The 20,995-nt window shown below is 43.3% G+C and overlaps 1 protein-coding gene across 1 annotated transcript in view; it reads left to right on the forward strand.

Annotated features, from left to right (window-relative positions):
* The window catches only part of POLR1B (RNA polymerase I subunit B), a 47,287-nt gene that overhangs the window by 1,785 nt on the left and 24,507 nt on the right, over window positions 1-20,995 (forward strand). Inside the window, exons 2-5 of the mRNA XM_089693267.1 lie at window positions 3,116-3,283; window positions 6,429-6,575; window positions 6,829-6,961; window positions 16,668-16,804. Coding sequence (XP_089549393.1) covers window positions 3,116-3,283; window positions 6,429-6,575; window positions 6,829-6,961; window positions 16,668-16,804 — 585 coding nt within the window. The remainder of the gene's footprint in view (window positions 1-3,115; window positions 3,284-6,428; window positions 6,576-6,828; window positions 6,962-16,667; window positions 16,805-20,995) is intronic.

Here is a 20,995-nt window from a genome sequence, read left to right on the forward strand (position 1 = left end):
TTTTTTTGGGGGTTTTTTTTGTTTTTTTCCTCTGTTTACACCTGGCCAGCAACAGACCTCCTGTATTACTGTGCTCCCACTGGATAAAGGAGACACAGACACCTTGGACAGCAGCATTGCCAGACTAGGTGAAGGGAAGTGTTTAGATTAGCAGATTTAGATGGCCTTGACTAAAAAATTGAAGCCAAACATCCGGCACTCTTTTTAAGCAGTTAGGCCCTGTTCACGTCTGGCAAATTGGGATCTCGGGCAGATTTGCCATTATTTTGCTTGTGATTCCAGATCGCACTGTCAAAATGTACCTCATATGTTGGCGTGTCATTATTATTATACAGTATATATATATATAGCACCAACAGTTCACTCAGCGCTGTACATTACAATGGGAGACAATACATGAGACAGTACAATAACAATACAATGCGATACACGAGGGGTTCGAGGGCCCTGCTCCTTGGAGCTTACAATCTAGGAAGGAGGGGATAGTGGTACAGGAGGAATAGCTGTGGGGGATGAAGTGGTAGAAAGAGTAGAGGAGATCGGCAATTAGCAGAGGGCAGGGTAGGCTTCCCTGAAGAGATGGGTTTTCAGGGTGCGCCTAAAGGTGAGGAGAGTAGGTGATAGTCTGATAGATTGGGGTAGGGAGTTCCATAGGATGGGTGATGTCCTGGAGGCAGGCATGGGAGGAGGAGACCAGGGAACTAGAGAGAGGTCATGTGAGTAGCGGAGAGTGCGTCTTCGGTGGTATTTGGCTATTAGGTCGGTGATGTAGTTTGGGGCAGAGTTATGGACCGCTTTGTACGTCAGTGTAAGCATTTTGAATTTGATCCGTTGGATAATCGGAAGCCAGTGGAGGGATTGGCAGAGGGGGGTGGTGGAAACAGAGCGGTTGGTAAGGTGGATGAGTCTGGTCGCCGTGTCATTCCTTTTCAATGGCACCTCAAACTCAGCACAGTTTTGTGGCTTGACAGTATCGCAGCAAAAAATCATCGCAAGAAGGTTATCGCTAAAAAGAAGCTCCTGCTCCTTTTTTTGGCGACAAGCTTTGCGTGATGTTGTTTGCCGCATGACAATTTAGGCAAAACCGCACCATGTTTGAATTGCCATTAAAAAGAAATGCTGCCCAGACATGTGCTGCGCTTTGCTATGATTGCAGTACAATTTGAAATTGTGAGCAGAATCACAGTGATTCTGCCTGTGATCCCAAATCGCCAGATGTGAATGGGGGAAAAAAAACAGCAGCTTTTTTTTTTTTTTTATGGTTTCAGGATAAAGGTTTTTATAGAAAAGCTAACCATTATAAGCACCCCTGACATGGTAATGTGGTAGTAAACTCTCATTTTATATTTTTACCTACAGCTAAGCGTATGGTAAGGTAGGTAAAATGTATAATAAAGCTTACCTGTAGGTAAAATGTATCTCCTAGACATGCACCGTTTAGGAGATATTCTAGCGAGCACCAGCCGGTGATGACAGCGGCGCATGTGCTCTGAAGGAAAGGCATACCCATGGAAACACAGATCACTCCCCTGTCAGCACTGACATGCTGCTTTGTATTGCTCTGTAAAACAGCACGTATTTAACACTTTGATCACCCCTTTTTGCCCAGTGTCATTAGTACAGTGTCAGTGCTTTTTATTAGCACTGAGCACTGTATTAGTGTCAATGGGATGTCCGTGTTAGTCAGATCCCCCCCCCCCCCCCAGTGTCATTATGCCCGGCGTAGTCTCACTAAGTTGCTGATCACCGCCATTACTAGTATATAACAAAAAAAATTCCAGTATACATACCGCCATGTAGCAGAATACATTTTGGGCTATATTTATGATGAAATTTTTTTACTGGATATGTTTTATAGCATATAGCAAAAACTTTTTTTCTTTTCAAAATTGTTGGTCCTTTTTTTTTTTTTTTTTTTTTTTGTTTATAGCGCAAAAAAGGAAAACCGCAGAGATAATCAAATGCCACTGAAAGAAAGCTCTATTTGTGGGGGGAAAAAGGACATACATTTCTTTTGGGTGCAGTGTTGAATGACCGCGCAATTGTCAGTTAAAATAACGCAGTGCCGTATTGCAAAAAATGGCCTGGTCAGGAATGGGGTTAAATCTTCTGGTGGCAAGTGGTTAAGGGCTCAATCATATGGGTGCTGACATCTGTCTTGTGTGCTGTGCCACCAGGTTGGGTGTTTGCATCCACCTCTATAGGCTGTCTGTGAACAGCTCAGAAGTGGATGCAGGCACAGCAGCTGCACAAACACAGCCACATGTCAAAATTTGACAAGTGCAGGAGCTGGTACACGGATCCGAATGAACACTGCAGTCTGCATTCGGATCTGTGCACCCACTCTTGCACACATGCCAAATTTTGACATGCGGCCAGGTTCATGCAGCCTCTGTGTGTCTGTAGGCTGTCTATCTATTTCAGATGTATTAGGAATTTTGTATGTTATGTTGTTTGTGTGAACTATTAGTGATTTTAGTGTATTTTTATAGAAAATATTGTTTGATAAACATTTTGCACAACTATTCCATACAGTAAAAAAAATAGCAGCACCATTTTTTTTTTTCATTCAGTGGGTCCTGTGCTCTCAGAAAAGGTATGGTGTGTGTGTGTTGTTTTTGTTTGTTTTTTAGACCTGGGTTCAGTTTGTCTTTAAGACAGCCTATTACCTTGTAGAAGTCATCCAAGTGATCTTGGATGCTGAAAAAGTCAGTTTGTTTCAAGTGATTCTATAGCTATTTGTTTTGACCAAAGTTGGAAATGGGTAAAACACACTATTTTATTGGTGTCTGAGTCCCACTGTGGAGATTTCACATCACTTTCTGTCCTGGAGGCACAACAGGAAGTGAAAGGAAATCCCCTGTTTGCTGTTACCTGAAAAGGTGTCCACGTTGAAAGTATTTCCCTTGCCATCCTTCTCAATGGCAAAAGTTACCAGGAAAAATAGTGGAGACACTGGCAGCAGTGGGAAAAAAAAACTGGCAGAGGTTCTAAACTCTTTCTTACTTTTATCTAGAAAGTAAGTGGGGAGGGGGAAAAAAGATTTTAGATATGTTTATAGTTGAAGTTGAATACTTTGTATATATCCTAAGCTCTTTCCCAACTTCTCTTTTAGGCCATGAAACCAATGGAATTTAGTTTTAAAAATGCTCGTGTATCATTTAAAATTGTGGATGCAGTTATCAGTCAACCCATGGTACCTAAGGGAAGTCTCTGTAAGGATCCAAAGATTTACCCGGCTGAATGTAGAGGACGAAGGTGCACCTACCATGGAAGGCTGACTGTGAGTATACATAAGCAGGGTTCTTTATATTTTAGGAATCAAACATTTGCAGACAAGCCGCCATCAGCAAATACATTGTACTAATGTTTAAATATTAGACAACTGGTATTTATGTCAAAATATAGATTTCCAATAATCACATCTGAAATACTATAGAGACAGTGTGGGCTGGGTATAAAACTTCGCCAAATAGAACAACTTGACTTTTATCAGCTCAGAACCAGACCTATAGATATAATATATCTATCTAATCTATCTCAATAATTTTATTAGATAAAAACACATATGAAAAATTGACATAAAAACAAAAAGTTCCACCCCCCCCAAAAGTAACCTGGGGTGGACAAGCCCTGAGTTATATAGAACTCTCAATCGACTGAAAGTATAAGCACTAATCACATATTGTCAGATTAGATATCCAGAATTAGTAAAGTATTGGTATAGTAGTGCTCTTTCAGTTGTGACTGTTGCTTTCTGAAGAGTAGTCCACATTCAGATTGCTCTTCAGAGAACATTTGACAGGTAGTGAGGAGACTTTGTATCACCTCCTTACTGCCTCTGTTAGCCCGATAAACCCAGCATTTGCACACGGGTTGCGTTGAGTAGGTGGCAGAAATTTCTTTTTTTTTTCCCTGCAGTGTGATGTAAAACATCGCAGGCACGGCATATGCACTGCACCCCCTCTGATATTTTTCAGCATTCAGGGTTGCAGTAAAAACGTGTCCCAGACACTTTTTTTTTTTTTTTTTTTTTTATCATCCCCAAATACAAATGTAACTGAAGCCTTAGTCCCGCCAGCAAAATTCCACATATTCCTATTGAGTGTGCCAGTTAAATCCCTCTAATGCAGCTTCTTGGGATGGTGTAGCATTGATATTGCAGTCATCCTGAATTCCGAGCTACCACTCTTTTGTTGGCTGTGCCATACCTACCACCATCCACTTGCAAGCATTTAAGTCTGAGTTCACGTGTACAAAAAAAAAACCGTTTATGCAGGTGAGGGTTTCTATAGGTAAAAATAAACTGCAGCTTTGACCAAAGTTGAATAATCCCCTTGTTTTAGGTGTAGTCCATTTACATACCTCCTCACTAATGAATTGCAATCATGGAAAGTCTGTCTCAATCAGTGAGCGATTTATTTGCAATGTTTGGAGCTAGTGACAGAAGCTCCATCTTCAGTAGCCACTCATGTTATCCAGCGCATCTCCTGATCTATACAGTTATGCCCATATATATTTGGGCACAGGTACAATTTTATTTTTTTGGTTTGGTATTTACCAAAACTATTGTAGCTTGACTCCCTCTGTGTGAGTGTAGTATTCCCCCCCCCCCTCCCCCCTTGCTTTGAATGCATCTTATCTCTAGCCTTTTTTTTTTTTTTTTTCTCTTTCATCTCTTCTAACATTCTGCTAACTTTGTGAGTAGTACTGCTTAGACCTTGAAGAAGGGGACATTCCCCGAAAGCTTGTCCTCAAAATTGTATGTTAGTGCAAATAAAAAAAGTATCCCGGACAGTACTCAATTGTTTCTGTATTTACCAAAACATATTCAAGCTATAGTTATGTAATGGATATGGGCTGAAAGTGCACACTCTCAGGTTTAGTTTGAGGGTATGTACATCCAAATTGGAGGAAGGGTTTATAAATTACAACTCTTAAGAGTAGCCATCACCCCTTTTTCAAGGGACCAAAAGTAATTGGACAGTTGAATATAATCTTAAATTGTTCATTTTTAATATTTTGTTGAGAATCCTTTACTGGCAATGACTGCTCGAAGTCTGGAACCCATGGACATTACCAAAGACTGGGTTTCCTCTTTTCTGACGCTTTGCCAGGGTCTAACTGCAGCTGTCTTCAGTTCTTGTTTGTGGGTCTTTCTGCCTTTTAGCTTTGCCTTCAGCAAGTGAAATGCATGCTCATTTGGGTTGAGATCAGGTGACTGTTTCGGCCATTGCAGAATATTCCACTTCTTTTCCTTCAAAATCTACTGGGTTGCTTTTTGAGTGTGTTTTGGATCATTGTCCATCTGTACTGTGAAGCGCCATCCAATCAACTTTGCTAAATCTGGGCTGACAATATATCTCTAAACACTGCAGAATTCATCCGGCTGCTTCTGTCTTCTGTCACATCATCAATAAACACCAATGACCCAGTGCCACTGGAAGCCATGCATGCCCATGCCATCACACTGCCTCCACCATGTTTTACAGATGATGCTGTGTGCTTTGGTTAATGAGCTGTTCCAAGCCTTTTCCACAATATTTTTCTTCCAGTCATTCTGGCACAGATTAATCTTAGTTTCATTCATCCAAAGAATGCTTTTCCAGAACTGGTCTGGCTTTTTTTAGATGTTTTTTGGCAAAGTCTAATCTGGCTTTTCCATTCTTCAGGCTTATGAATGGTTTGCACCTTGTGGTGAACCCTCTGTATTTGTTCTCGTGAAGTCTTCTCTTGATTGTACACTTTTGAAAATGATACGCCCACCTCCTGGAGAGTATCCTTCACTTGTCTGGATGTTGTGAATGGGCTTTTCTTTACCATAGAGAGGAACCTACGATCATCCACCACTGTTGTCTTCCGTGGACGTTCATGCCTTTTTATGTTGCTGCGAATGTATGTTCCTCAGAATGTACCAAACTGTTGATTTGGCCACGCCTAAGGTTGCTGCTAGGCCTACAATAGCCTGTTTCACTTGCATGGACAGCTCCTTTGAATGCATGATGTAGGTTCACAGCAATAGATTCCAAATGCAAATGCCACGGTTAAAATCAACGCCAGACCTTTTACCTGCTTAATTGATGAAGAAATAAAGGAGTAGCCCACACCTGGCCATGAAACAGCTTTTGATTCAATTGTCCAATTACTTTTGGTCCCTTGAAAAAAGGGAGGATCGCTACTCTTAAGAGATGTAATTCCTAAACCATTCCTCCAATTTGAATGTACATACCCTCAAATAAACCTGAAAGTGTGCATTTTCAGCACATATACATTTTATAACTATAGCTTGAATATGTTTTGGTAAATACCTGGAAAAGAAAAACTAAAATAGTACCTGTGTCCAAATATATATGGACCTAAGTAAGTGTGTGTGATTTCATCAAATGTCAACAGAAAATGTTGTAATGGGATGTTTTTTGCTATTACAGGCGGATATAAGTTGGTCTGTGAATGATGTTCCCAGTGGTGTCATCAAGCAATTCCTTGGCTATGTTCCTATCATGGTAAAATCCAAGCTTTGTAACTTACATGGCCTTTCACCAAAGCAGCTTGTGCAGCATCATGAGGAGGAACAGGTAAGGATTTTATCTTGGACAAGTATTATGTTGGACAGCCCTGTAGTACCATACCACAACCTGTTGCGGTACCACCCAATTCAGTTGCATAGTGGCCGTGGCATGTGTTACATCTCTGTCCAGCAGCCTTTTTTTTAATTATCACAGATATGAGTTTTGACACCTGTTTTCTTGCACTGGTATGTAATTGTCGCATACATCAAAGGTGATTGTTCATTCATTCTGAATTGAATCGCATTATCTATTTTCATAGGAAATGGGTGGCTATTTTATAATCAATGGGATAGAAAAGGTGATTCGGATGTTAATTATGCCAAGAAGAAATTTTCCCATTGCAATGATTCGCCCCAAGTGGAAAAGTAGAGGTCCCGGTTATACCCAGTATGGTAATTGGTTTTTCTCTTACATTTTTCACTGTAATGTTGTTGTTTTTAATCAGAATAGGCTACCCTCATTTCAGACTTTGTAAGAGCTCATTAACATTATGACAATGCAACACTCTACATTAGGCAGCACATTCAAAATGAATAAGCTGCAATGCACATGAAGGGAATTATAAAAAGTGTTTTGAGACTTTCTCAGATGGAGCAGTTGCCTAGAGCAGCCTTTCTCAGGGCTTGAGGAGTGCCTTGGCAAAATGTTTAAAAATTGATCGAAACTGTATGCAAGCCAGCAGGTGGAGCACGCCTGCCTTTTAGTCACACTGAGCCACAGGTTTTCATTGTGCACCATTACAACCTTCTAGCTGCCGGTGTCCTGACAACCAATGACATCAGTTGATAAGGAGGATGTCAGCTGCCTGCACAGCATCCTTGTTTGACCCTCCCCTGCCCCTCTCCATCAGTGCTGGGGTCACATTAGCTCAGTGATGGAGAAAAAATGAGGGAGAAGAGAAACACTGGAATACTACTCGGTACCAGTGTGCAAGAGTGTATTTGCTTTGGAAAAATCAATCGCTTTTACTGTTGGGTGTCCTACATGTGTGGATGTTGCTGCTTTATTAAAAAAAAAAACTATTAGTTTTTCACATTTTAGAATGGAGTGCCTCGGGACTGTCCATAATTTTAAAGGGTGCCTTGACTGAAAAAAGGTTGAGAAACGCTAGCCTAGAGTATCCAATCAGATTTTACAGTTTCTAAGCTGTGTGGGGGAAAAAAATGAAAGCTAGAAGTTGATAGGTTGCTTTGGGCGGTTGCAGCAGTTGAACCAGATGGCACATTTTATTCTTGCCATTGTGTGTTGGGGTGCCATTGAAAATTAAGGCATGGCGTGCTACCACAGTGGCCTGGTTTGAATGCCCCCTTAAAACGCCCTTAAATGCTTCCTTAAAATGGAAGTATTTGTCAAGATCGTGAGCAGCAACCAGGATGGCTGCTTCCTAAATTAACTCCTCGGCCGCCGGACACATCGGCCGATTTTCACTCCTCAGGGGGGGTCCCTCTGTTTCCTCCCTGGCCCCCTGTCTCTCCAGTGCCCTGATGGGCAAAAAAACGCTGGCCGCCCGTGCCTCCAGCTCCCGGCAGGCTGCTCCGGAGTTTGCGGCCTACCCGCCGGCGATCGCGGCTGAAGCCGGGGCCTCGATTTTGGGCCGGCCGCCGCGGACTTCCAGGACCCCGGCCGCGAGTTCGCGGCTCTCCCCCGGGACCTCAGATGGAGCCCCAGCCGCGATTTTGGGTCCCCCGCTGTCACCATCCATGGGTGGGTCGGACCCTGGCAGTGTGGAGGACCTGGCACCAGAGCCATCCCTGCAGTCTCCCATCCCATCTCTGCGGGATGCTGAGCTCCTGCGCCGATTCAAATGTATGCTGCAGTCGGAGTTGTCCTCCGCTACCTCCAAGCTGGCCGACCGTCTTTCGCAGGAGATTCGCGAGTTGGGCAACCGGACGAACGACCTCGAAGATAAGATGGACGCTGCGGTCACGGTCATAGAGAATCACGAGCAGGATTTGTGCGACCTCAAGAAAGAATTGGCGGACGCGCTGCTACGGCTTGAGGATTTCGAGAATCGTTCCCGCCGTGGCAATCTGCGGTTAAGGGGTATCCCGGAAACGGTCACGGATCTTACTTCCACTGCTACAGCTCTGTTTCAGGAGCTGACACCAGCTATTCCCATTGACCGGCTTGAATTTGACCGCATCCATCGTGCGTTGGGCCCCAGACGACCGGATGGGCCCCCGAGGGACATTATCATCAAATTTACGTATTACCGCACTAAGGAAACTATTCTCTTGGCGGCCAGAAACAACCTTGACCTCAGCTTCCAGGGGCATCACTACCAGCTCTTTGCGGACCTCTCTCAGACCACTCTTCAGAAACGACGCCAATTGAAGCCCTTCACTTCGGTCCTAGTGAACCACAGTATCAAATACGCTTGGGGCTTCCCGTTTCGCCTCACCTTCACCTACCAGGGCCGCAGTCATTCTGTGGCTACGCCGGAGGAGGCCCATTCTCTCCTGGAATCCTTACACCTTCTTTCGCCTGAGGCTGCGGATCAGAGCCTGGCACATTCATCAGGATCCCCGGCAAGGCCGCTTCTTCCAAGCCGCATCTGGGAGCGGTCGTCCAATAGGAAGAGGGCCCTCCCTCAGACCCCTTCACGATCAAGTCCTTCCTGTTCTTCTCCGGGCTGAAGATGTGTCTTGGACTTCCCATGTATCATCTCACTGATGGACTTCCTTGACGGGACCGTGAGTTTGGCCCTTAGGGCTCCCCCAGTTTGTCAGCATTACGGGTTGGGACTGATATAGTGTGCCCCCTTGGGTTCCTTCCCTGGTTGGGGGGGGGTCTCCTCATGGACTCAAGAATTATGACTTTCTGCTGTTGCAGCCTATTTTGGGCCTGGGAGATGGTATTCCAGTTTTTGTTGGTAGCACGGAGTGAGGGCTCCCTCTGGTTTCGGGGTGGGAGGTTGATCTGGTAGGCCCGGCTGGGTGGGAGGGGGTTGGCCCCATGGTTCTCTGGGTTGCTATGGGGAGGTCATCACGGTTGCCTAGCTCCTGGGACCTTTAGTTTTATTGCTTTGGTACCCCGTTCTATTGTGTTTATTGCCTTATTGCCCTTTTGCCCCCTGGGGACTTATGTTTCTGATGTTTCCATTTGCAGCCATGTGTCCGGTGGTAGAGCCACCCCTAACTGGTATCCTTCATTTGTAGGATGCACGTCACCATTGGCGTGACACGATTGCACTATTGTATATTCTTTTTGTGTCCTTTTCCTTCTTTCTTTCTTTGTTTTTTTTTTCTTCTTTGGTTTTTTTTTGTTTTTGTTTTCTGCAGGGTTCTGGGATGCCACGGTCCGATCGCCATTGGGAGCGGAAATTGCTAGCTGCTTTATGGTTTGTTCTGCTGAGCGTGTTGCTCTGATGCCGCCATGGCCTCGCCCCTTTTGAAAATTCATTCGCAAAATGTTCAAGGCTTCAATTCGCCTCAGAAGCGGGCTAAAGTTTTTCATCACCTCAAATCGCAACAAATTGACGTGGTATGTTTACAAGAGACCAGGTTTTCTCAGTCCTCCGCCCCACGTTATCTTTCACCTCACTATCCCACCTTTTACACGGCCTCGGCTCCTGAGAAGCGTCGGGGTGTCCTGATCGCTTTTAAATGCAATCTCCCCTTTGTCTGTGCTAGGAATATAGCGGACCCCACGGGCAGGTATCTGCTTCTGCAAGGCACCCTCTGGGACCAGGAGGTTACTTTTGTCTCTTACTACGCGCCTAATCGTTTTCAGGATAAATTCTTTTCACATCTTTGCACCATTGTTTCCCGACACTCTAAGGGTCTCCTTGTTGTTTTGGGGGATTCGAATGTTACTTTGGATTCCGCAATGGATAGGCGCTGCGCACGGGGGGCGGCCCCTTCTCATGACTTGGCGCTGGAGGAACGTATGCGCTCTCTCCTGCGGACAGCGGGGCTGGCGGACGTCTGGAGGGAGCTTCACCCAACGGAACGGGACTTTACATTCTATTCCAGTCCTCATGATAGTTTTTGTAGAATTGATCATATATTTATGCAGGTTCAGCAGCTTCCCTTGGTCAGGCGGATAACTATTCCCTCCTCGCCTTGGTCGGATCACGATCCCTTGGTACTTCTCCTTGCCCTCTCTGGGTCAGAACGGCGCCCTTTTCATTGGCGCATCAATGATTCTTTATTGACCACTCAGGCTACCTGCCAACAAATAGAATTTTTTTTACGAACATACTTTACGGAAAACGCGGGATCGGTCTCCTCTGCAGTGCCCCTATGGGAGGCGCATAAGGCCACGGTGCGGGGTCATGTTATACAGCTGGCGGCGGTCCGGAAGCGGGAGCGGGAGCGCCGACTTTTGGAGCTTCATTCTCTCCTGGCCTCTGCGGATGCGCGTTGGAAGTCATCTCCATCCGCGGCCCATAAACGCGCTCGGGACGCTCTGGCGGCAGAGTTGGACTTACTTGCCTCTTCGGAGGCAAAACGGGCCCTGCGCTGGACCAAACACAAATTTTATTCCTGTGCTAATAAGCCGGGCCCGATGCTGGCCAGGAAACTCAATTCTGTGGGGAAACCCCATAAACCGATTCGACTGCGACTTCCTACAGGTGGCTGTACTTCTAATCCCCAGCAGATTGTTTCCCGTTTCTCAGACTTCCTTTCACGCCTCTACGCTAAACCAGATCCCTTCCCCGTGGCTCAGGCAGAGGCATTTTTTCAAGATCTCCGACTTCCTGGGTTATCCGAGGCGGCACAGGTGGCACTCAACGCCGGTGTCACTGTACCAGAAGTGCTCCAAGCTATCAAATCTTTACGGTCCACCGCGGCCCCAGGTCCCGACGGCTTTTCCGGTCTTTATTATAAGAAATTCTCAGCCTTGTTGGCGCCCTTTTTGGCTGAGTATTTTAATGCGTTACGACAGGGCTCCTCGCCCTCTCCAGATGCGCTTAGAGCGCATATCGCCATGATTCCTAAGACGACTGATGATGTACAGGAACCGCAAGCCTTCCGGCCTATTTCTCTTCTTAATGAAGACCTGAAGATACTGGGCAAGATCCTTAGTTTTCGCATCAATAAATATTTGCGTAGCCTGGTCCACAGGGACCAGGTGGGGTTCGTCCCCGGGAGGCAGGCGGGTGATAACGTCCGTAAGGTGGTCCATCTTATACATTTTCTGCAACAACGGAAAATCCCAGGATTCTTACTGTGTTTAGACATTTATAAAGCTTTTGATTCTCTATCCTGGGAATACCTGCGGTTTGTGCTGTCTCGTTGGGGTTTTGGGGATTCTATTCTTTCTTGGATCCAGGCCTTGTATTCTTCTCCTTCGGCCTCCGTCAAATACGCTGGGTACTTTTCAGATCCCTTTCCTATGGGGCGAGGGACAAGACAGGGTTGTCCCCTGTCCCCAGCGCTCTTTGTCCTGGCGCTTGAGCCGCTGGCTTTAGCGCTTCGGACCGATTGCAATGTATCGGGGGTTCCTTACGCAGGACAGGAATTCAAACTGAATCTTTTTGCGGATGATGCCCTCCTGACTCTTACTAACCCCCTGACGACGCTTCCTAATTTGCAACAGGTTCTTGAGCGCTTCTCCTTGATTTCGGGTCTCCGTATCAATTTGGATAAGACTATAGCCCTCAATATTACTTTGGCTTCGGATTTGGTTTCGCGCCTACAATCCCACTTCCCTTACAAATGGGCTTCCTCTTCTCTTGAATACTTAGGCGTTCGCTTGACCCCCACTTATGACTCCTTGTTTGCTGCAAATTATTATCCATTGCTTAGCTCTCTATCCTCTCTTATGCATTCTTGGCAATTTCCGCACCTGTCTTGGATAGGACGGGTTAATTCGGTGAAAATGACCATCTTGCCGAAATTGTTGTATTATTTTCGCACACTCCCGGTGCGGGTTCCCCCTCATTTTCTTAGGTTGCTTCAGGCGAAGTTAATGCGTTTTATCTGGGCCGATAAGCACCCCAGAGTATCCAAAAGTACGCTTTTTGCCCATAGACTTCAGGGTGGTCTTGGGGTGCCTAATGTGACTAAGTATTATCAAGCGAGCCAGATTGCCCCGCTGTCTATGTTGCACGCCTCTTCCGACGTCCCCCTCTGGGTCCTGTTGGAACTACCTAATTGTGCCCCTATCGCACTGTCGACGCTTCTATGGCTTCCCCCTGCCCTGCGCCCTATGGCACTGAGTCCGATGTTACTTCATGGCCTACAAGTTTGGGACTCGGTACGTTATTCTGGTGGTCTGATGTCACCTTTTCTGCCTTTGCTACCTATTATTAACAACCCTCTTTTCCCGCCGGGTTTGGATCACCCAGGGGCGTTTTCTTGGTGGGTGACTAATGGTTTTTCGCAGGTGCGACACTTTTTGATTTTTCGGTCCTTTCCCACCTGGGACTCTCTTCGGGAGTCCCGGAATATCCCCCCAGCGGAATTTTTTCGATATCTTCAATTGCGACACTGGCTGCTCTCGCTGCGGGGTACTTCTGCGTTCCCGTACCAGAAATCTGCCTTTGAACAGCTTTGCCAACAGCGTCCGGGCGCTCCGGGCCTTATATCCCTTCTTTATGCAGCTCTGAACAGACGCTCATCGCATACTTCTCTTTCATATGTTGTTCAGTGGGAGCGCGACCTGGGAGTGGCTGTGGATCCGGAGGACTGGAATAAGGCCTGGTCACTCATAGCTAAATGCTCATTTAATACGACCACACTGGAGGCAGCCTATAAGGTTTTGTTTCGTTGGTACTGGGTTCCGGCTCGGTTGGCCCGGGCTAACCCTGCCTGTAGTGATCGATGTTTTCGGGGTTGTGGTCATCGTGGTGATGTATTGCATATCTGGTGGTCATGCCCGAGACTGTTTCGTTTTTGGTCTCGTGTATTTGGCCTCCTTTTCACTTTGTTCCATCTCTCCATACGCCGGGATGTTCAGTATGCTTTGCTTCATTGCCCCATACCGGGCCTCTTGGCTCACCAGCAGAAGTTGGCTTCCTATCTGTTTTTATCGGCCAATAGAACAATTGCTCAGGCCTGGAGGAGTCCGTTTGTCCCTCTTCAGGGGGTGAGGGATCGTATGACCACTATGATGCTCAACGAACAGATGTCGAGTATCCGCAATGACTCCCAACGTAAATTTTTGAAAATATGGGAGCCGTGGTTGCAATATGCCCTTCCCTCACTCTCCCCGGCTAGTCTGGGGATGTAATGGCGTTCGGTGTTGGCGCTCTTGAATCCCTGCTCTTTGCCCCCCCCCCCCCCCTTTTTTTTTTTTTTTTTTTTTTTCTTTCTTTTCCTTTTTCTCTCTCTCTCTGTTTTTGGTGTGACTAGGACAGCTGCATTTAGTTGTTATAATCAGTTACATTAATGTTTTGTAACTTATGTGCCTTTGATAGCCCCTGCGTGGGCGTACCTTTTGCCCTGTTGGCATTAGAGCATTGTTTTTCCCCTTTTTTTTTTTTTTTTTTTTTTTTTTTTTTTTTATTATTTGGCATTTTGTTTATCTGTGCAATTGATAGCCCCTGCGTGGGCGTGTTTTACTGCCTCTGTTTATACTGTTTAAAAAATTTAATAAAAACCATTGAAATAGAAAATGGAAGTATTTAGCAGTCTAGTACTTTATCTACAAAGTTAGACAAACTAGTAAAATGCATGAAGTGCCAGAAACTCCAGTTCATAAAATACTATTAGAACATTAGATGATAATGCTAGAAAGTGTTTGCACAAAGATGGAGGCCAGCTGTATTATTCATGCATGTTGTGGTCCAGACTTTACAATTGCATAAATAAATTTAACTCAACATTGAAGAAAATATATATTATGTTGTTTTTTCTTCCAGGACCGCACGAGGCTCCACCTACCTAAAACAGAACACCCATTCACATTCTGTAAAAAGAGCATTGTCATAGTTGAGTTTCCTCCAACCTAACAGGAACATTGATATGGTTTAATTTCCATTAGGCCCATCACATTAGTTGCATGGACTCCCACTATATGCTCTCTAGGATTTCAGTAACAGTGGATTTGCATATGTGGGCTTTTTTCCTTCCCCCCCCCCCCCCCCCCCCAAGGTCTCTCCCGTGCCTGAGGAGAAGCAACTATCTCTGTGGCTAAATTATATAATAGTGTAGCACTAATAAATATATAAATAAAAATACATATACCATAAATATAGATAAACAAATCTAAAGTGATCTGATCCAATCGGGATCTACTTTGTGACACATAAACACGTGATATGAACAACGTGAAATATCAAAATGGTCCTAAAAATGGACCCCGCGTGGTGAAAACTTAAATAACACCAATAACAAGCCCTCAAAATCCCTAATTGGGATCAATAAATAGAAAACACAGACTAGTGCAAACAACCGTGAATCCCAAAATTAGGGATAATCAAAGTGACAGGTGCTTAAAAACGCAACACTCAATCAAAGACCATAAGTAAATAAAATTTAACACAAGTGTACCAATATATAAATAAAGTGAAATAAATATCAAAATGTTCATTAAAAAAGTCCACAAAATATTATATAAAACTTGATCCATTGAAAAAGATTCATGCAGGTGATGAGGTGAATGTGCGTTCACAACAACGGTGAAATCCTCAAATTGCTAAATTGCCCCCTCACCTCCTTACTACGACCCACTGTGCCAGCGTGCTTTCGGGATCACTCCAGGATCCTTCACAGGCAGTAACTCGTCACTGGATGGTATCTATAAGAAATCCCCTCAATGGTGGCACTTACACATCTCAGGTCCCCTCCAGACACAGGTAACCGCACCAAAGCTCAATCTCCCATCCAGATCATATTAATAGAGGAAAGAAGATCCTCCATAGTGTAATATGATTTATTGTAAATAAAGCATAAAAAATGCCAATTGCCTGCTCGCGAATTTCCAGTATATCATAAGCCTTTAAACCTCATGCTATGGGTGTACCTCTACATGGGTTTCAGGTGTGCCAAGATGGCATCCACCACAGAACTACGTCACCGCGTACCGGAACTATGTCACCGTGTACCTACCCGTTGCCTCGCGTTAGTTACGTGACTTCCTCAGGGTACAAGGTATCCCTGTGGCTGCAGAGGCTCTAGTGGAGCCTTCTTTACTCTCATTTGGTCAGGTTCTGAGTTCTCCCTTGTGTTGCCTTTGGAGGTATGGGGTGTTGTAAATATGAATAAATAACTAATAAAATTATTCATATTGTGGAAACCATATACAGATATGTGCGCATAGAACGCAATTACCTAAAAGTGAATATCAAGTCAGTCAACCTCTGCTCTTTTCCAGAGAGTGTAGTCTTTATTGGATATGGGCAACACATGACAAGTCCAACAGAGTAGTAAAATTATATACTAACAGAATGCTTAAGTCTTGGGAGGCTTTATCCATCTCCCACCTGAGTGTGGGCTAGATAAAGATATTCATGTACTGCAGTGTATTGGGGGAATCGCTAGGTATGTGCATCGATTAAATATGTAGTCTTAATGTGACTTGTAGTTGCTTGTATTCCAGATACAACCTGGTTATCTTCAAGTCTAGTGACTGAAGCTGTACCTATTATGGGTTACACGTATCTACTATACACCCCAGTTGGTGTACTCAACCTTGGCCTTCTGGCACCAAAACCATATAATATGAGGTCAAACCTGAACACTTTCAATTTGTATGCAATCAGGCAGGCCCTTGCAGTACATAGTTGAAGGTAAACCTAAAGGACAATGAATATGAAAACTGTATAATGTGTGGCCAGCTTTAGCCTTGTAGAATTGGCCTTCAAATCGTAGCCTAATAGTTGTGTGGTGTTTTTGGTTTTTCTTTTGTCCTCTAAGATGATGAAGATGATTGGGGGAAAAACCGAGTTGGTAACTCTGTTTCTGTGAATCTCCTAGGACATCAGGGATTTCTACCCTTTGTTCTGTATTGTATTGTTTTGTCATGTTGTTCCATCAGTTGCTGTCAGTTCTTGATAAATCCTGAGATGACTATGTGATTGTGCTCTTTTTATTCATTGTTGATGATTGTTGTGTTTCCTATTAAGATAAGTTAAGCCTCTCGTGCTGTCCTTGAAGGTTCCTGAAAATTGAGTTACCATGCCATGATTATTTATTTTTTTATATATAGGTATATCAATGCGTTGTGTCAGAGATGAACACACAGCTGTCAATATGAATCTACATTATTTAGAGAGTGGCTCCATAATGGTGAATTTCATTTATCAGAAAGAACTCTTCTTCATTCCTCTTGGCTTTGCACTGAAGGTCAGTTTTTCTGGTATTAGATTACTTTTATTAGAATAATATCTCTGCTTACTTATACTGGGAGAAGAGGCGTTTGGATGAAACCTGGCAATAAGGCTGCACTCACACTTGAGCTAAGAGCAACTCTGTCTCATAAGAAGCTCATGTAGTTTAAAGCGAAAATATTTAAACATGGGCACCATTGATTATAATGGACATACTAATGTCAAGCATTAAAGTGTTACTAAACCCACAGCAGTAAAATCAGTCTGTATATGCAGTAAAGCATGCATGTTATACTTACTGTGGAACCTAAGGGGTTAATCCTCTGCATTGTGTAAAAAAGGCGGTTTGATTCTGACTGCTCTGTTCCTCCCCCTTGTTCAAGTGTCCACCTCATATCTCCTAATAAGACAGACTGAACCACAGGCATTTTGCACATGCTCAGTTTGGTGTATATTGCTAGAGGTTTTTTTTTTTTTTTTTTTGGAGAGTGCATTTGATCAGCAGAGGGCCAATCGGCGCTGGTCATATAGAGGTCAGGGGTTTAGCATCCTCATAGAGGAGAATGAAATCTCCTGCAAGCTGTAACCAGTGCTCAGCTGGACAAAATAATTGCATTTCCATGTTCTGTGTACTGTGGGAGACCAGATATAGTGGATGCAGGGTCCTGGGTTTAGTAACACTTCAAAGTGCTTTTGGAGAAGCTTTGAATTGCTCAGGTGTGAACATGGCCTAACCTGTGTGAAGCAAAAAATTTAATACCGTTCTCTATACAGCATGCCAATGGATTTTATCCATGGGTTTACTGTGCAGTGAATGTTATGCCATCTAATAACATTGATGTCACTTTTTTGTCACCATGTAGAAGGAAAAATATAGTTTATAACTCCTTGCATGCATCACAATATAACCTCTAAACGGCACGCTGTGCGCCGAGAACTCTGTGTATCGGGGGTCCCCAACCCCCGGGCTGTGGACTGGTACCGGTCCCCGGCTTGTCAGACACCAGGCCACACTGCCACACAAAGGAGAGAGGTTGTTTATTTACATAGTGACTCTTGCTGCTATGTCTGATCCTGTGAGCCGGGTCACCTTCTGTGAGATCAGCGCATCATCGGCGCATTAGATTCTCATTGGAGGGGAACACTATTGTGAACTGCACATGTGCCGATTGTAGGTTTCCCTCCTTGAGAATATAATGCCAGCTGCCTGAGTCAGTATCGTTGGGGTTTTTTTTTTTTTTGTGTTAGAAATCCAAACCTTCAATACCATTTTAATATGGAAGTGCAAGTTTGTAAAAACAGGAAGATATTATTATTATTATTTATTTATTTTAATTTTTAAAACTGGAAAAAAGTTGCTTACTAAAAATACAGTATACTTTGAGGATTATTTATAAATTTGTTTTTTACACAAGAATTATACAACTTTTTTTCCAGGATTTACACATTTCTGATATTGAATCCATTTAGAGAAATGTTTGAATCTTGAGTACATAAAAATATTCAACTTTTCTTGTAAAAAGGTTTGTGACAGACTTACTTTAAAAAGCTGTAAGTAAAAAAAGAAATACTTGTTTTTTAACATTGCAAGCTGTATGTTGTTCTGGCTCTACCATCTAGTCAGTTACTAATTTAGGAATAGTTCAGACTTGTTTCAGGTTAATGAGTCATTTGGCCTAGACTGCCCTAGAAAGTACATTTTTAAAAAGTCAGCAGTGGCAATTTTGCTTGTTTGTGTACTCATAAAATTCCTTTAATGAACAAACACACCTTCCTTTTTTTTTTTTTTTTTCTAGCTAAGTTGACACATCTCTTTTCTGTTCTGCTGTGTATAAACAGGGTATTCTATCTACCACTATGTCCAGTCCAGAATTTTTTAAATGGGCTTCCATGTAGGAACCCCAAAGCTGAACACCAGGCAGATATGGGGTGGGGAGAGAATGATCCACTTTGGGCTGCATTGTTTAGCTAGGGGGCAACGGAATACAAATTATTCCTTGCATAAGCAAGCTTTTCCCTCTCCATGCAACCGATCCCCTCAAGCTACTCCACTTTTTTGCCCAGCCAGGAGGACCCTGCTGTATGGGTACACCAACAGCAGCCTGGAGCTGGGCTTTAAAAGTATTTAAGTATTGTTGAATTCTATTAGTTTCTATTAGTTTCAATACCTGTATTTAACTGGGTGTCAGAATCTTGTAATTCAGGGCTGCATCAGGGCCATTCAGGTGTTCTATGGATGCATGTATTAATGGGAGAGGAGTAAACAAAAAATTAGCTCCTCACTATCCTTATTCTAAAAACCCTTCCCATATATATATATATATATATATATATATATATATATATATATATATATATATATATATATATATATATATATATATATATATATATATATATATATATATATATATATATATATATAATTAGTCAGGGCACCCTCTAAAATTATGGACAGTCCCAAGGCACCCTTTAAAATTATGGACTGTCATGAGGCACCCCATTCTAAAATGTAGAAAACTATTCTAGTAGTTTTATTTTGATGATGTCATTGGTTTTCAGGATGCCGGTGGCTAAAAGGTTGTAATGAAAACCCGTGGCTTTGTGTAACTAAAAGGCAGACTTGTTCCACCCACTGGCTTGTATACACGTTTTGGGCAGTGTTTAGACATTTTGCTAAGGCACCCGTGAAGAAACCTCAAGGCACTCCAGGGTTTGGCAGGGATGTGTAAATTTCAGAACTTGATGGCAACATTACAAATCCTTTAAAGTGATTCTGAAGATGATTTTTTTTTTTTTTTTTTTACTTTAATATATTCTATGCATTAAGGTAAAAAACTTTCATTTCCTCACTAAATACTTACTCTCTCTCCTCTTACTGCTCTCACAGGTTTGGTTGAGAGCAACGGCAGCCATTAGCTCCTGCTGCTGTTGGTCAAATCCTGTGGAGAGGGAGTGGGGGACTGTGCCAAGCCATGCTATATTTGTCTATGGATGCACACAACCCAGCTTGGGTGGCTTCCTATGGGGCACACGGAGAAGAGGAGTGGAGAGCACTGACAGGGGAATCCAGAAGAGGAGATAAGGGGCTGCTCTGTGCCCTGCATGAAGTCATTAAATATAACGTGTTTTTATTTCAGTTTAAAAAATTAAATTTAACTTTCTAACTACTTTAAGTAGAATAGCTCCTATGTATGTTCAGATTTTTTTAACTGTGCATAGTTAACGACACAGAATGTGACCATTTCTTAGTTTTCTCTAAATTGTAACAAGATTGTTTTCAGATTGTTAGCTCAGGAATGACTAGTACCCTATATGATAATTTTTCTTGGTAAAGTCTTTAATAGGACCACTGGATTGGCCAATGTGATGCCAATATTTAAAAAGGGGTCAAAATCTTTACCAAATAATTATAGACCTGTTAGTTTAACTTCTATAGTTGGGAAAATACTGGAGAGTTTAATAAAAGACCACATAGATGAGTTCTTGCTGGAAAAAAATATTCATGGATTCATGAAAGACAGAAGTTGTCAAACAAATCTGATTTCTTTTTATGAGGAGGTAAGCAAAACCTTGGACAGAGGGGTGGTGGTGGACTTGGTATACTTGGATTTTGCAAAAGCTCTTTACACCGTTCCCCACACACAGCTAATGTGTAAGGTAAAGTCTACAGGCTTGGAAAAATCCATATGTAAATGGATAGAAAACTGGCTAAAAGATGGTATTCAGAGAGTAGTGGTTAATGATTCATACTCTGAATGGTCTAGGGTTGTCAGTGGTGTACCCCAAGGTTCAGTGTTGGGACCCTTACTTTTTAGTATTTAAAACAATATAGGGTCTGGGAGTAAAAATACAGTTTCAGTCTTTGCAGATGACATCAAGCTGTGCAGTGGAATAACGTCCTAATAGGATGTCTCCAACTTACAAGCCGACCTCAATGCACTGTATAATTGGGCAACTGTGGCAAATGAGGTTCAATGTTGATAAATGTAAGGTTATGCACTTAGGGGCTAAGAATATGCATGCATCATACATACTGGGGGGGGGGGGTACAACTGGGGGAATCAATGGTGAAGGATCTGGGGGTTCTGGTAGATCACAAGCTTAATAATGGCATGCAATGCCAAGCTGCAGTTTCTAAAGCGAGCAAAATCCTCTTTTATTAAGAGGTATAGACTCCAGAGAGAGAGAGAGAGAGAGATCATTT

The sequence above is a fragment of the Staurois parvus genome, unplaced genomic scaffold (genome assembly GCF_062004578.1).
Source record: "Staurois parvus isolate SC_StPar_1 unplaced genomic scaffold, SC_StPar_1.0 ptg000619l, whole genome shotgun sequence".
Taxonomy (NCBI): domain Eukaryota; kingdom Metazoa; phylum Chordata; class Amphibia; order Anura; family Ranidae; genus Staurois; species Staurois parvus.